Below are 15,342 nucleotides of genomic sequence, written 5' to 3' on the forward strand. Positions count from 1 at the left end.
GCAAAATTCTGTAAGATGGTCAAAAATGTACTTTACATGGAGACCAATGTACTAAAATATACATGTCCAGTAAACACAAATACAATTCTATCACAAGACAGACCTAACACAAACATGTTAGTAATAATAAGTATTAAATATTTAATAATCATTTTTCTAGAAACTAAGATGGGGATGATTTGGATATCCTACTTCTCTGTAAAAGGCTTTCCAAGGAAGTCTGAAATGACACTTTCTTTTTCCTCTCAATACATATTTCCTAATTTTGATTACATTGTCCATATGTAACCATATTTAGAATGCCTTGCAAACGACAGGCTCAGTGGTATATAACTTAAAGAAGAACGATCAAAAAATCATGAACATCCTACCAAATGTCAGTTCCATTTCTACTTGCACTTATCTCATGAAAGAGAACTCAATTCCTCTTAAAGCAGTCCATTCCATTTCTAAGACTATCAGAAAGTTCCTTCTTGCCCTGAGTTTTGGGCTGTTTTCCCATACCTTCACACTTGTCTGTCCTCGTTCCTGTGGTTAAGGGCTAAGGCAAGTCCCTCTCCCTTTGACAGACTACACGTCCACAGAGAACCAAGTTCTCTAGAGAATGTGAATCTGAGAAACACACTCTTGTGTGCTGAGGTGCTGAAGTGCATTAGGAGCTATTTAGCCTTTCTCAAAGATAAATATGTCTCATCAGACTATATTTAAATACAGATGTAAATATGCTTTATGGAAAAGAATCACCTTGTTGTGTAGAGGAAATCTCTCACCAAGTAATGCTGTTTTTGTTCAAGGTTAGTGCATAGTGCAGTGGGCTATATAATAAATTCAAGTAAGTAATCATCCTTACATGTAAATATAGTTTCTTCTTAAAGGCTACCCTCTGAGTTGCCCGTTCACACATGATCTGCAAAGCACGTTCCGCCAATCCTACTATTCTCATACAGTGGTGGATTCTGCCAGGTCCAAGGCGGCCTTGGGAAATTTCAAATCCCCTACCTTCACCTGTGGTGAAGAAAGAACAATATGAAGCCAGGCATGGTGGCACATTATGCCAGCTACTTGGGAGGCTAGGCAGCAGGATCAATGAGCCCTGGAAGTCAAGAATGCTGTGAGCTATGATCACGCCAGTGTACTCCAGCCTGGGTGACAGAATGAGACCCCATCTCAAGGAAGAGAAAAGAAAGGAGAACAAGGAAAATAGCCTAACCCATTTCTTTTGTTATTTACACAAACCCTGGGAAAACGTGTTGCCCTCATTAAAAATGGCATTCTGGCAAGCAAAAGTCAGTTTTATAATAAGATTCATTATGCATTTATGGAATTTCAGCTCTGTGTTTATAAAACCACTATTGTTAAGCATTTCAATCAAATTTGAAAACTGTCTCTTCAGCTACTATACTAGTGCTGTAATAGTTAAAAATGTGGGTAAGACAAGACAGTCTCTACATTAGGAGTTCAGAATGCAGAAGAGGAGGCAAGGATAAGGAATATAGAGAGATACAAAGAAAGGCAAGGGAGGAAGAGATTTTCTGTTCATCACTGTAACCTTAGGACCTAGCAGGTATCAAGGGCTTGCTGAGTGGATGGGGTGAGAAACACAGAAACATTCCTGAAGAGGTAGTATTTGAGATGTTCTCTGAAGGTTGTATAGGATTCCAATAAGCAAGAGAATAGAGTCATCCCACACGTATGAGTGTTCAAAGTTACTTATGTTTCTTACTTGTACATAAGACTTGAATTCAGAAAGTACTGAGGTGTTCTTAAAAGAGGTAGAGACCCACAGATCATGTACTTAAATAAAACCTCACTAAAAACCATGTAAGAAAATAAATGGAAGGGTTTTCCTTGATAAATGGAATAAACAGGAGGAGAAACTATCTAAATTAAGGTATCTGCATGTATTTTCCCTATATAGGCCTAAAAACATTAATATACAATACTGGATAATCATTTTCCACACGTATCTCACCTAGTATTAGATTGGTGGCAGGAACTCGCACTTGATTAAAATGGATCTCAAAATGTCCTCCATGAAAGTGATCTATAAATCAGAAAACACAATTTTAAAGAGCAAAATGAGTTCACCAATAAAGTCACATATAATTAATCTGCTGAAGTATAATTACTCAAAGAAAGTAATATTTAAGAGACCCATATGTCATGAACATTCCTCAGCCCTGAAGCCCCAGCACCCAGCAGCTCAGAAAACTCATCCACTGTTCATGTCAAAGAGAAATCATTTGAGCCAGAGGTTTTCGAATTCATTCCCTGAAGTTATAGAGCTATGAAAAATGAAGACTTGGACGGATTTAGAGTCAATCATATTCAGTGATCTGTCCCAGAAACAAAGAACAGAGTCCCGTATGTTCTCACTCATAAGTGGACCTTGAACAATGATCATAGTACCATGAGAGAGGGATTGGCAGTAGTGGGAAACCGCCAGGGGGGTGGGGAGGGTGGGATTGGCATTTGAGGGAAACTGCCAGGGGAGGGAGGGAGGGGCACACCTTGTCAACAAGGGCACCTGCATAATGAACATTGGTATAGCTAATCTTGAATTGTAGCCCACACTTTTGAATAAAAAATAGAAAGAAAAAAGAAAAAGAAAAAAAAATGAGGACTAAGTTTCACAGCTCCAACCAGAGTATTTCATTCTTGTTTTATTATTGTGCCTTCTTTGAAATATTTTATGTATGAGATTCCAAAGAAAAGTTGGGGAAAAAAAGGTTTCAAAAGTTGAAAGTGGAAAATGTAAACCGAGTTTCTTAACTCATCATTGTGGAGACTGATTCCCTGAAGATGCCAAGGGGTGATGGAGGGGCAGTGCAGGCTCAGCATCAGTGATGGTGACACAGACAGAGACGGGACTTTTGGGTAGATTCACTCCCCGTCTGCACCTGTTCTGCTGTGTGTTTGCCTCTTGAAAATGCTGGTATTTGCATTACTAAGGCTGGGAACACATTTACACTTCTGTGTCTGCATCGCCCTTCCTCCCTGTCAAGTTCTACAGACAATCACTTGCTAACTCTACGCACTTTTGCTGTCAGAACAGACATGAACAATCAACCTTCTCTGCACTGTTTCTTTTGGCCTTGGACATAAGCAGTTATGGAGGAGCTGGTAGGTTTCTCATACGGAAAATTCAAATGTAGGCTGTGTAATGGAGGATATCTGCAGTTAAACTATATCATGAGGGGGGACCTCCCCAAACCAGGAATTATATTTTGGAGAGGCGTGCCCCTGTAGTACAGGCTTCCATCACTAAGTAAGTGCTCTAGGAACCCATCAGCATCAGTGTGCCAGCTACTGTTGTTGGGAGAGACTATGTGCAGCTTCAGTGAATTTTTTTCGGAGATTCTTTCAACGTGTTTGCCCATTTCATGTTGGACTGTTTACAAGGGCACCTGCCCACGCTGCGCCGAGTATTCAGCGGTTTTTGACCAAAAACGGCATGACCCCCATGCTCCACCCTCCCTATTCACCTGATTACCCCCAATAGACTTTTTTTGTTTCCTCGGATAAAAAGTCCTCAAAGGAAATCGTTTTGTAGATGCAGAAGACGTAAAATAAAAGATGGCAGGAGCACCAAGAGGTGTCAAACTTGCTGAGTTCAGAAACTGTTTTGAGCAGTGGAAAAAGTGTCTTCATAGGTGTACTGCATCAAACGGAGAGTACTTTGAAGGTGACTGAATTTTACGCATGTAAGAATAAATACACAATTTTTATAAAGAAATTCTAGCTTTTTGGGTCCCCTCTTGTATAAATGCATTTTCAGTGTCTTGTAGGCTGTTGATCTGCAACCCAACAATTTTCCACGTGAAATTAGCTCTGGTGAGCTTGTTAATCTCATCTTGCCACCTATGCTTAACCTGTGGGTACATCCTGTAGAAGGTGATGTCAAATGTTCTACAAAACTGCAAGTCTTGTTATCTGCCACTTGAACATGTTCACTAGTCATATTTAATGATAGAGAGAAAGCCAGAGTCACCACAGAACCTGAAGTTCAATCAACTATTTCATGGAATTTATCACATGCTAACATGCTATAGAATTTACTTATTTAGACCAGGCATGGTGGCTGATGCTTGTAATCTCAGTGCTTTGGGAGGCTCAGGTGGAAGGATTTCTTGAGGCCTAAAGTTCAAGACCAGCCTGGGCAACATAGTGAGACCCTGTCTCAACAAAATTTTATTTTGAAAAATTAGCTGGGTGTGGTGGCATGCATCTGTAGCCCCAGCAGCTACCCAGGAGGTTAAGGTGGGAGGATCCTTTGAGCCAGGACTTTGTGGCTGCAGCGAGCGATGATAATACCACTATAATCCAGCCTGAGTGACACAGTGAGATCCTGTCTTTAAAAAATAGGATAAAATAAAATAAAATGTACTTGTTGACACATTTGCAGTTATTGCCTATCTCCATCCACCAGCATGTAACCTCCATGAAGGCAAGAATTGAAGTCAATAGTGAATACTAAAGTATTCTAAACACCGAAAAGTACTCAGCACTCAATCAGTACTTGCTCAGTGGATGGCTGGGGATGTGTGGACATAATGGACATGTGCCAAGGTGGGTAGCAGGAAACAAAAGGATCCTTGCTGCTTAGCAATTCTACCCAAGGGTATAAGGAAGAGAAGGTTTTGCACTCGAGTGAAAACTCATTGCTTATCAACAATTCTTGTTGGAGACAAAAATGAATTTTATTGTGAATTACATAGATTTAACTTATCCAAGTCTATTTCACTTCTCTGTCTTGAATGACAGAGAGTTCAGAAAACTCATCCACTGTTCAAGGTTAGTGCCTAGTGGCAGTTTCTTACAATCTGCCTTTGCCCAAAGAGTGGAGAAAATGAGGTGGAATACTGTGCTACCTCTTTTAATTTGCTCTATTCTGAACTTCAACGGGCATTTGTATTGACACTTGTCAGGCCAAAGGGATTTCCAAGACAACCTCTCATTCATCAAGATGCTATGTATTCTCTCCAGTACCACTATCAATATTCTAGTCGTCCTGCTTGCTACTCCATGAACATATTTATTAAGTACTTACCCATGTAGCCAAAAACTGACAAAGGCCTTATTACTTCTACTCCGGGTGTGTTGATGGGAACAAGAATCATGCTGTGTTGTTTGTGTCTAGTCAAAAGAAAAATAGTATTAGAAAAAGTTTGCTAAGAAGAAAAACAAAACAGATGTTAGGTGGAGTTGAAATTGTCTTTTTGTTGCTGCTATGATATAATCATGCAAGCAATGATGAATGGAATGGAAACTGTGTAAAAGGCACACACCAAGCACAGTCTGATGCAGGCTGTGATCTGGAATCAAAACAATGGTTTGAAAATAAGTGAAAGTTGTTTGAAGCTTCTCGTTGCTCAACAATGGTAGCTGGGAACTGATACACAAAGTTCAACATTTCAAGACTATTGCATTTGATCTAAACATCTAATAACTTCATTATGCCAGACAATTCTGAAAAACCGTATGTCTAATAATCTGATCCAAGCAGATTTTATGATTCAGCAACACCTTCTTATGCTGGACATTCCACAGTGAAAAATGTACAGCAACACTCCCTAAAATGTTTTCCAAACATATCTTTTAGCAAAACATTTGTGAAATAAAAGCACGTGTATAAATAAAAATACCCTACAACATATTTTATATTATTATTTATGAGCCCAAACAGTGTACTTGAAAAAAAATCAATGGATAGGGAGAAAGACTGACTCTTATTGCTACATAGATTTCTCAATCAGAATTTGTTTTATTACCTGGAAACAGAAGTATTTTTAGTTCTTCCCAAAACAATTACTATTTTGCAGTTGGGATTCCCAGCTCCTAAAACCAGGGGGAACATAAGCAGACTAGATTATAAAAGGAAATTTCTAGTTAGACATTTCACCCCGAAGGATCCAAGTCTTCCAAGTTTATCTCTGGAAAAAAACGAAAATTTTTGATTCATTAAGACAGAGTTTATGTAAAACACTGTACATCACTCAAGAAAAACAATCAGGCAAGGCCAACAATGGACTCCATCAAGGAAAGCTGCTGCACAAAAACAACCAGAAGTCAAAGAAGTACAAAACAGCTGTTAGGTCTCCCATTCACACCATTTCAGAAATCAGCATGCCAGACCGGCTGTGAAATTTTCGATGGCTAATACAGTCATATGTTTCATGGGCGATATAAATATCGCATGTCTAATATAACATTTTACATGTCTATGTAGATGAGGCTCTGATCCCACCTTCCGTAAGCCTAGTTTTCAATTACCTATTTACTAAGGATCAGAAATTTGAAAATATAAAGTCATTCTCACTTTGCTGCAAAATTTTATTTTATCACAGTTCAGGGGTCATGGCAATTGCCCACAGGGGTCTTCCTGCAAAAAAGTGCATTTCATGTTTACCAGTAAGTCTAAGAAAGCACCTTGTTCCTTAGGAAAACTACCATGCAACTGTCTTTCTAACTACAAGGCCACAAACAACTGGATCCCACTAAGTTAAACACATCTATAACAAGTTTCAAATTATCAACTTCTTTTTTCCTTAGTTCTTGTAAAGGATGTTACAAAAGATTTGCAATCACACAAAGATTTAATAAGAAACGTTAGAAATTATGTCAAAGAGTTGAATAATGCCATCAAATATCAGAAGCTAAAAAGATAAACACTGTGGAACATATTAAAGGACAATGCAGGGATTTAATCAGTAAAATCCAGACTGTGGATAATCTGCAAGACAACTAATTCAGTTTCTTCAAGAATAAAATTGCAATAAAATAAGAAAAAAGAAAGATGGAGGGGTACCTTACAAGATTAAGAGAGACTCAAAAGGCTTATCAATTTTTATACCTTACTTGGATCCTAATTTAATCAAACAAAATAGAAACTATTAATGACAGTTATCAAATAATTAGAAACTTGAATACTTACTGGATATGCAATGGTATCAAGTGATTTTTAGATGTACTAATGGTACTGTGGTTATATTTTTAAAAGAGCCCTCAGTGAGATGCACACTAAAATATTTGTGAAGAAATTGTGTGATGATTGGGGTTTATTTCAAAATACTATGGGGAGAGAAGGGACTATAGGGTCATGAGATGAAACTTATCGAGTCTCAAAGCTATTCAAAAAATATTCCCAGGATACCTCAATGTGCTGAAAGAGTATGAATGAGAAATATATATGGTGTACTGAAATGTCGGGAAACAGTTCACATAACAGTGAACGTGAGAAATAAGGGAAGGCAAGGCCCAGAGGAGAAAGCTGCTTTTAACCTTTGAAGATTGAGAAGGGACTGGGAAGAGGACACAGTGAAGAAGCAGTCCTATAAGAAAGAGTTAGGTAAGATTTTTTATTGCATCAGTTACAGAAGGACACAAAACTTAACACACTACATAAACAATATTACATCAAACAATATTTACACAGTCCTATGTGTTGGTTTCAAAGTTTAGAGTCTTCCAATAGTCAACCACTATTGTGGGTCCAAGACAAAACATGAATATTAATAATCCTGACAATGTAAAAGTATAAGCTGCAGCTGATACAAGTTACATTAAGGAAGGGAGGAATAAAAGGTAGAGAGAGGAGTAAGAGAACTCATATTCTTCTACTGTATTATTAAAAGTAGAGCTTGAAGAGATTCTATCAAATGATGGTACAGAAATAGAGATTTAGTGACTTAAGCTTAAAAAAACGAAAACACTGAATATCTAAAATAAGTACGTTAGGAAAGAGCAGACAGAATACAAATAAAGTGTCACAATTCAAATTGGAGCGTCAACAGATAGTGTCTAAAATGAATAAATCAGGAGAGAGAAAAATATTTTTGCCTAAAATTATAGAGAAAACCAGAGGACTGAAAATAGAAAAACTGTTAAAGGAAAATGGTTTTCTCTAAAGCATGATATTGGGATGGGGAGGAATGGGAAACAATATGCTGTTAGGTATTTTCTCATTTGTTACTATTTCCAATTGGATGATCACAATAGCTTTAAAAATATTAAAGAAAAAATTAGCTGGTTGAAATTTTCTCTGTTATTAAATAGAGCTCTTTAGCCAGGTTTCTTTCCTGAGAAGGAATTCTGTAAGAAAACATTTCATGGAACAGGGCTGGGATTCACTTTAGGGTCAGCTGATGGAAAGCTAGCTTTCAGATGGCCCCAAGTATCACAGAAATTTGATTCAATTTTTCTGTAACACAAGATGTACTTTCTCCTTTGGTCTAAGTGTCAGATACCTACCCATGAAAGCGCCAACTGCTACATTTGCCTACTTATTGATATTTTATTCATCTCTCTTTTGTAGCCTTACTTCTCAGTCTTACTTTCTGACTCTAAGGTCAGAACCGTCTCCTTTGCAATCCCTTGCCTCATTATCTAGACACTGACTTGCCTGCCTGTTTCATTGGTCAACTTGCCTCTACCTGTTTCCCAGATAATTAGTGAAATCTCTCATCTGTCAGTGGTCCCCACCACCCCCAATCCTGGGCATTGCCTTCTCTGGTAAGTTATGCCTTCATTGAGTACATTCATATATACATGTTTTTCACATTTTAAAATTTTGACGCATAATATTTGTACATATTTATGGTGTTATTTTGATATATGCATACAATGTGTAATGACCAAATCAGGGTATTTAGAATATTTAGTGCCTCAAACATTTATCATTTCTTTATGTTGAGAACATTTAAAATCTTCTCTTCTAGCTATTCTGAAATATACTATAGATCAGTGTTAACTATAGTCACGCCACAGTGCTATCAAACACCAGAAGGTATTCTTTCTCTACAAACTGTAGTCTGCACCCACTAACCAATCTCTCTTCCTCCCCTCACCACACACAGCCTTCCCAACCTCTGGTAACTATCATTCTACTCTTTCCTTCCCACATTATGTGAGAAAATATGCAATATTTGTCTTTCTGTGTCTGGCTTATCTCACTTAACATAATGAACCCCAGTTCCATCTACTCCTGCAGGGACTAATATCCAGAATATGCAAGGAATTTAAACAACTATGCCAGGTGTGGTGGCCCCTGCCTATAATCCCAACACCTTGGGAGGCCTAGGCAAGAGGATCGCTTGGCCCAGGAGTTGGAGACCAGCCTGGGCAACACAGCGAGACCTTGTCACTACGTGTGTACGTGCGTGCGTGCGTGCGTGTGTGTTTTAATACAGCTTAAGGAGCAATAGGAGGCAAACACATATTTCTGTCATTTCGTATCTCTCCAAGTTGGTTTTTTAAAAGCTAACAACTCAGTTTTCATTCTAAACTTTGGGAAATTCTAGATTGTTTGCATTGTATAGTTTTATCTGCGTATTCAGTATTTCCTCAGATATACTGAAAACCTTAAGAGCTATAATTGCACATTCTGTTGCACTTGTTTATTCTACACAGCCAGAGACTCAACTGTAAGGAGTTTCAAAACTTCAAATGTTAGTGCCAATGTCAACAGTTGACCACCTCTCTCTAGCTTTACTCTTCAATTTTATCCTTTCTTCTGCTTCTTTACTTATGCTTGCCTTGGTCTCTGCTACCTGAGGGAAGGTGAATCCTAAGCACTTACTCCATCATATGGCAGTGAAGCTGCCCTAGAGTTCTTGTCTTTAAACTCTGCCAAAACCCAGATCTTCACTTACCCAGTGTGATAGTTTCTTCTATATTTGTGTATATTTGAATGCAAACATGTATTTATATTCATGACAACACATAATTATGTTTAGTTTGAGAAATTCAGCAATGCTCACCTCAAATATGACCACAAGAACCAAGTATCACATGTTCTCACTCATAAGTGGACCTTGAACAACTATCATAATACTATAAGAAAGGGATTGGCAGGAGTGGGAAACTGCCAGGGGAAGGGGCGGGGCATACCTCATCACCAAGTGCACCTGCATAATGAACATTTCTATACCTAACCCTGAATTATACCCCACATCTTTAAAATAAAAATTTTTTTTAAAAAGAAATGTTTAAAACTCTAAAATTTCAAAAACAATAAAATCAAGAGCTTAGAATTCGAATCCCTTCAATTATTCTGTACAATGAATAACACATGTAATGTTAAATACAGTTAAGATTAAAATGCAGTTGTTTTAAAACTGTTGCTTATCACTTAGATTCCTTCAAATTTAATGGAATCCACTGTGGTTTACAAGCTGCCCAGTTTATGGGATTGTGACACAGCAGCCTGAATGGACTGAGACAAAATGAACTTCTCTAATCTAAGGACCAGCCCAAAGAACATTAGGACGATTCAATGAGAGATGACAATGCTTACATTTCATTGTAGACCTTAGCTAAAATGCCTTATTTGAAAATGCTTATCTGAGAGAATTTTTTAACATTTGATTGGCTCTATCTATGCAGTAATGTGCACATATGCTTTGATTCTTAGTTAGAAATCACACATACACACACACACACACACACACACACACACACACACACACACACACACACGCAAATACTCTTTACAGTAGGGTGGCTCACTTCTAATTTTTCAACTGAGTATTTTTTTACTTGGGGCTATCTCTGGAGTTTTAGTTGTAGGAAGCCCTGGCCAGGACCTGGAAGCCTACAGGCTAACGTGTAGAGTTTATGTACCCCACATAACGCACTGTCTCCTTGGTGAGCATTCTTTTGAAAATCTGATTAGGCAGAATGGCGTAACTTGGGGTTCATATTCATCAGCAATCTTTTCTTTCTCTACGTTCATCCAGGCAATCAAGAACATTTTGGGTAAATCTTTAAGGATTCACGGATCACAGACAACTACAAGCCAAAGTAAAATCTTCTCTCCAATTCTTTTGAACGCTGGTCCAATGAAGTGTAAATATTATCATCTGCCACTGCTCATGTTCTAACATTCAGAACATATAAATTTTCAATCATATGTCCTACTATCACTTCTTGCCTCATTATTTGTGTTGTATAAGATTGTTGCCACAGACATAGAAATGCCCAGTGAGTTTCAGATACCAGGCACATTTTGAAGAAACTCAAGAAGCAAGGTAAGCAATTCCTTAATTCTGTCTTGTTCAACCTAATATGGAAAACAGTTCAGATTCTAAAACATAAACTTCTAACTTGGTTCTCTTTTGTAATCATTAAGCAGAAGAAGCAAAGGCGAATGCATAGTTTATAGAATCTGAAATGTCTGCATTTAACCATGACGTTTCAGAAAAATAAGAAAATCCCCTCACAAATATATCATCTCCTCCTAGCTACAAGCAGAATTTGGCAGGTGCAGAAGCTGAAATACCTTTAAAAGAGCGTTTTTGCTCTTTTATGACACTTTAGTTTATGAACAGGAAACTAAATGTCATAAATGAAATATATTAGAGGAAATTTGGATAGACCAGAGAACATTTAAACATATTAGGGCTTCATGAATAAAAACAGATGGCATAGATAAAATAATTTTGTTTTTGATCCAAACTCTGTGGTATTTCAACTCTATTCAAGTACCAAAATTAAGTCAGACTGAAAACTGTATCTCCCTGATGTTTGTTGATGATTTATAACTTCTTAGGCTCTTACAACCACATGGTTATCAAACAAAATCATTTTCTAACAAGAAAAGATGATAGGTGGAGGAAAAATATGACCACCAGGTATGGGTCTGGTCTGTAACAATTAAGAAAGTCACGTCGGCCGGGCGTGGTGGCTCGAGCCTGTCATCCCAGTACTTTGGGAGGTCGAGGCAAGAGGATTGCCTGAGCTACAGGTTCGAGACAAACCCGGGCAACATGGTGAGACCTCATCTCAACAATAAATTAAAAAATTAGCCAGGCGTGGTAGTGTGCACCTATAATTCCGGCTGCTTGGAAGGCTGAAGTGGAAGGATCGCCAGAGCCCAGCAGGTGGATTCTGGGGTGGCCGTGAGCATGCCACTGCATTCCACCCTGGGCAATGGAGTGAGACTCCAACTCCAAAAAAAAGGAAAAAGAAAGTGATGTCAACAATTACATACCATGAAGCCCAATCAGTCATCCACAAAGTCTCAAGGTTGTTTCTTCTACCAATGTGCATTTCTAAGGTGGAATATTTGAACTTCATTTGGTTTTAGCTTTAATACAGGCAATTCAAGTTAGAATAAAAATCCTTATGCATTAAGTACCATTTTACAATAAATTTTCTACTTGTAAAAAAGGAAATGTTTACCATACAATCCCACAGTTAAAGAAAAAGAGCATCTCGTGTTCTGTTCTCTTGGAGCACGGGTTATTTTTAATGGAAGAAATACCCTTTGAAATTCACTGAATCCACTTTTAGATTTCTATCTAAGTAATAAGTATTCAACAAATGGTACATGTTGCTGGGGTTGATATTATAGAATATAGCTGAATCAAAATAAATTACAAGAAGATCAGAGTTGAAACTTTTAAAAAAATTAAATAACTGGCCAGGCTCGGTGGCTCAGCCTATAATCCCAGCACTTTGGGAAGATGAGGCGAGAGGATTGCCTGAGGCTGCCAGTTCGAGAGCAGCCTGGGGCAACTTGGCAAGACCTGTCTCTACAAGAAATAAACAATTAGCTGGGCGGTGTAGCATGAGCCTGTATTTCCAGCTACTTGGAAGGCTAAGTCAGAAGGATCACCAGAGCCCAGCAGGTTGATGCTGGGGTGGCCATGAGCATGCCACTGCACTCCAGCCTGGGTAACAGAGTGAGACCCCAACTCCAAACATTAATTAATTAATTAACCAAGTCATAAAAAAAACCAGGAGAAAAAAATCTAATATTTATCAAATCTTTAAAAGAGAAAGAATTTTAAAACTTAAAAGTGATAAATGAAATTTTAAAAATCAATTGGTGTATCTACATAAAACTGTTGTATATTAAAAATCAAAATTAAAAGCAAGAAAATTGGGAAAAATATTTGATCATTTATGACAAGATGTATATAATACTTATATTCCTAGAATATAAAGAACATCTGAAAATCATTATAAAGATAGGCAAAGAACAAAACTGCAAAAGGAAATATGAATAATGAAAGAGATTTTTTAAAAAGTGTTTAACTTTACCACTAACCAAATAAACAGAGTACAGCAATGATAAAAGGATAGTACTCAAAAGCAGTTTGCAAAAAACAAACAACCCCATTACAAAGTGGGCAAAAGGTATGAATAGACACTTCTCAAAAGAAGAAATACGAGCAGCCAACAGATGCATGAAAAAATGTTCAGCCTCACTAGTTATCAAAGAAATGCAAATTAAAACCACACTGAGATACCACCTCACTCCAGTCAGGATGGCATCAACTCAAAAAACAACAGATGCTAGAGAAGATGTGGTGAAAAGGGAACACTTCTACACAGTTGGTGGGAGTGTAAACTAACTACTGCCTCTGTGGAAATCTGTGTGGCGATTCCTAAAAGATCTAAAAATCGACCTTTCATATGACCCTGCAATCCCCCTACTGGGAATATACACAGAACTCAAATCACTCTATAAAAAAGATACCTGCACACACATGTTTATCACAGCATTGTTCACAGTAGCAAGAACATGGAACCAACCATGCTGCCCATCAAAAGAGGACTGGATAAAAAAAGTATGGCACATATACACAATGGAATATTATGTGGCCATAAAGAAGAACAAAATCATGAACTTCACAGCAACCTGGATGGACTTAGAGTCTATAATATTGAGTGATTTTTCACAGAAACAAAGAACTGAGTATCAAATGTTCTTACTCATAAGTGGACCTTGAACAATTATTGTAATATTATAAGAAAATGATTGGCAGTAGCGGGAAACTGCTGGGAAGGTGGCAGGGAAGTGGGATTGGCAGTAGTGGGAATCTGCCTGGGAATGGGGGGGCACACTTCATTAACAAGGGTACCTGCATAATGAACATTTGTATACCTAACTCTGAATTGTACCCCACATCTTTAAAAATAAAATAAAATAAACACAAAAGCAGTTTACAAGAGGGTATCCCCCAAAACCCCAAATTATCTTTTGGAGGGCGGGTACCTTGTAGTACATGCATCCCTGCTAGGTAAGTATTCTAGGAACTCATCAGCATCAGTGTACCAGCTAGCTTTGCTGGGAGAGGAGGTGTGCAGCTTCAGTGAATTTTTTTAAAAATTACAGAATATAGTTTATTTAAAAGTAAATTAGAGGGAGAGAGAAATAAAGAAAGAGGAGATTCACCTACCCAAGGTAAGGGAGGGGGCCAAAGCCAGGGTGCATGGTAGTAGCCATAGCTCAAAGAGCGCGTGGCCACACCAGAGTCTAGCAAGGCAATGGCCCAGTGAACTTTTTTAGACATTCTTTGAATACGTTTGCCCATTTCATGATGGGTGGTTTACAAGTGCAGCAGCCCACACTGCTCTAAGTGTTTGGCAGTTTTTGACCAAAAACATCATGACCACTGTGCCCTACCCTCCCTATTCACCTGATCTTATCCCAAGAGACTTTTTTTTTGTTTCCCCGGATGAAAAAAAGACCTCAAAGGGAAACATTCTGCCAATGTGGAAGAGGTGAAACATAAAAACAGCAGAAGCACTAAAAGGCATCAAAATTGATGAGTTCAAAAACTGTTTTGCGCAGTGAAAAAATAATCTTGATAGGTATATTGCATCAGACAGAGAGTACTTTGAAGTTCATTGAAGTTTAAACATGTAAGAATAAATACACAATTTTTCATAAATACATTCTGTTTTTTTTGGGTTCCCTGCATATTATACAGTGTTTCACACATGGATGGCAAGGACAGGGTAAGAGATACTGAATCTGTCACATGCTATTTAGAAAGCAAAGTGGTAGTAAAACAACACATTCTATTAGCAGTGGTTTAGGGAAACAGGTACTTCCGTACATTATTGATAGAAAACAAAAGAAGCTCAATCCTGAGATCCTTTGTGTCCCAAGGACTGGATATGTGTTTGAATTAGCAAAGACGAAGTATAAACTCAATAGATTTTAGCATTATAACTGACTTATAGGAAGGGAATTCCATTTACAAGAAAGCATTTGGTTACTGGAGATGGGGCAAATAAAAGAACAGAACCGATACCTTCAAATCTGTAAAACAGCATTAAGATTCTATAATAGACAGAATAAAGATGTATAAGAGATAACATGACACATAGAAATAGTCTAAGACTAAAGATCTGAATTCAGAATTCCAGCTCCATTGCTAAACATGTTCATGTGTGGAGGGTAAGTTCCTTAAACATTGATTAATTCATATACTTAATTATTATTCATTAGGCTGGTACCATAAGAAAGGCACCAAGCCGCCGGGCTTGGTGGCTCAGTCTGTAATCCTGCGCCTTTGGGAGGCTGAGAAGAGTGGATTGCCTGAGCCC

General features: G+C 37.9%; 1 protein-coding gene across 1 annotated transcript in view; it reads right to left on the reverse strand.

Annotated features, from left to right (window-relative positions):
- The window catches only part of ACAD11 (acyl-CoA dehydrogenase family member 11), a 77,200-nt gene that overhangs the window by 13,829 nt on the left and 48,029 nt on the right, over nucleotides 1–15,342 (reverse strand). Inside the window, exons 14-17 of the mRNA XM_008051675.1 lie at nucleotides 5,772–5,838; nucleotides 5,051–5,136; nucleotides 1,973–2,044; nucleotides 851–1,005 (exon numbers count right to left, since the gene is read on the reverse strand). Coding sequence (XP_008049866.1) covers nucleotides 851–1,005; nucleotides 1,973–2,044; nucleotides 5,051–5,136; nucleotides 5,772–5,838 — 380 coding nt within the window. The remainder of the gene's footprint in view (nucleotides 1–850; nucleotides 1,006–1,972; nucleotides 2,045–5,050; nucleotides 5,137–5,771; nucleotides 5,839–15,342) is intronic.

Source organism: Carlito syrichta, unplaced genomic scaffold (genome assembly GCF_000164805.1).
Source record: "Carlito syrichta isolate Samal-C Ts95f unplaced genomic scaffold, Tarsius_syrichta-2.0.1 Scaffold220699, whole genome shotgun sequence".
In the NCBI taxonomy this organism is placed as follows: Eukaryota; Metazoa; Chordata; class Mammalia; order Primates; family Tarsiidae; genus Carlito; species Carlito syrichta.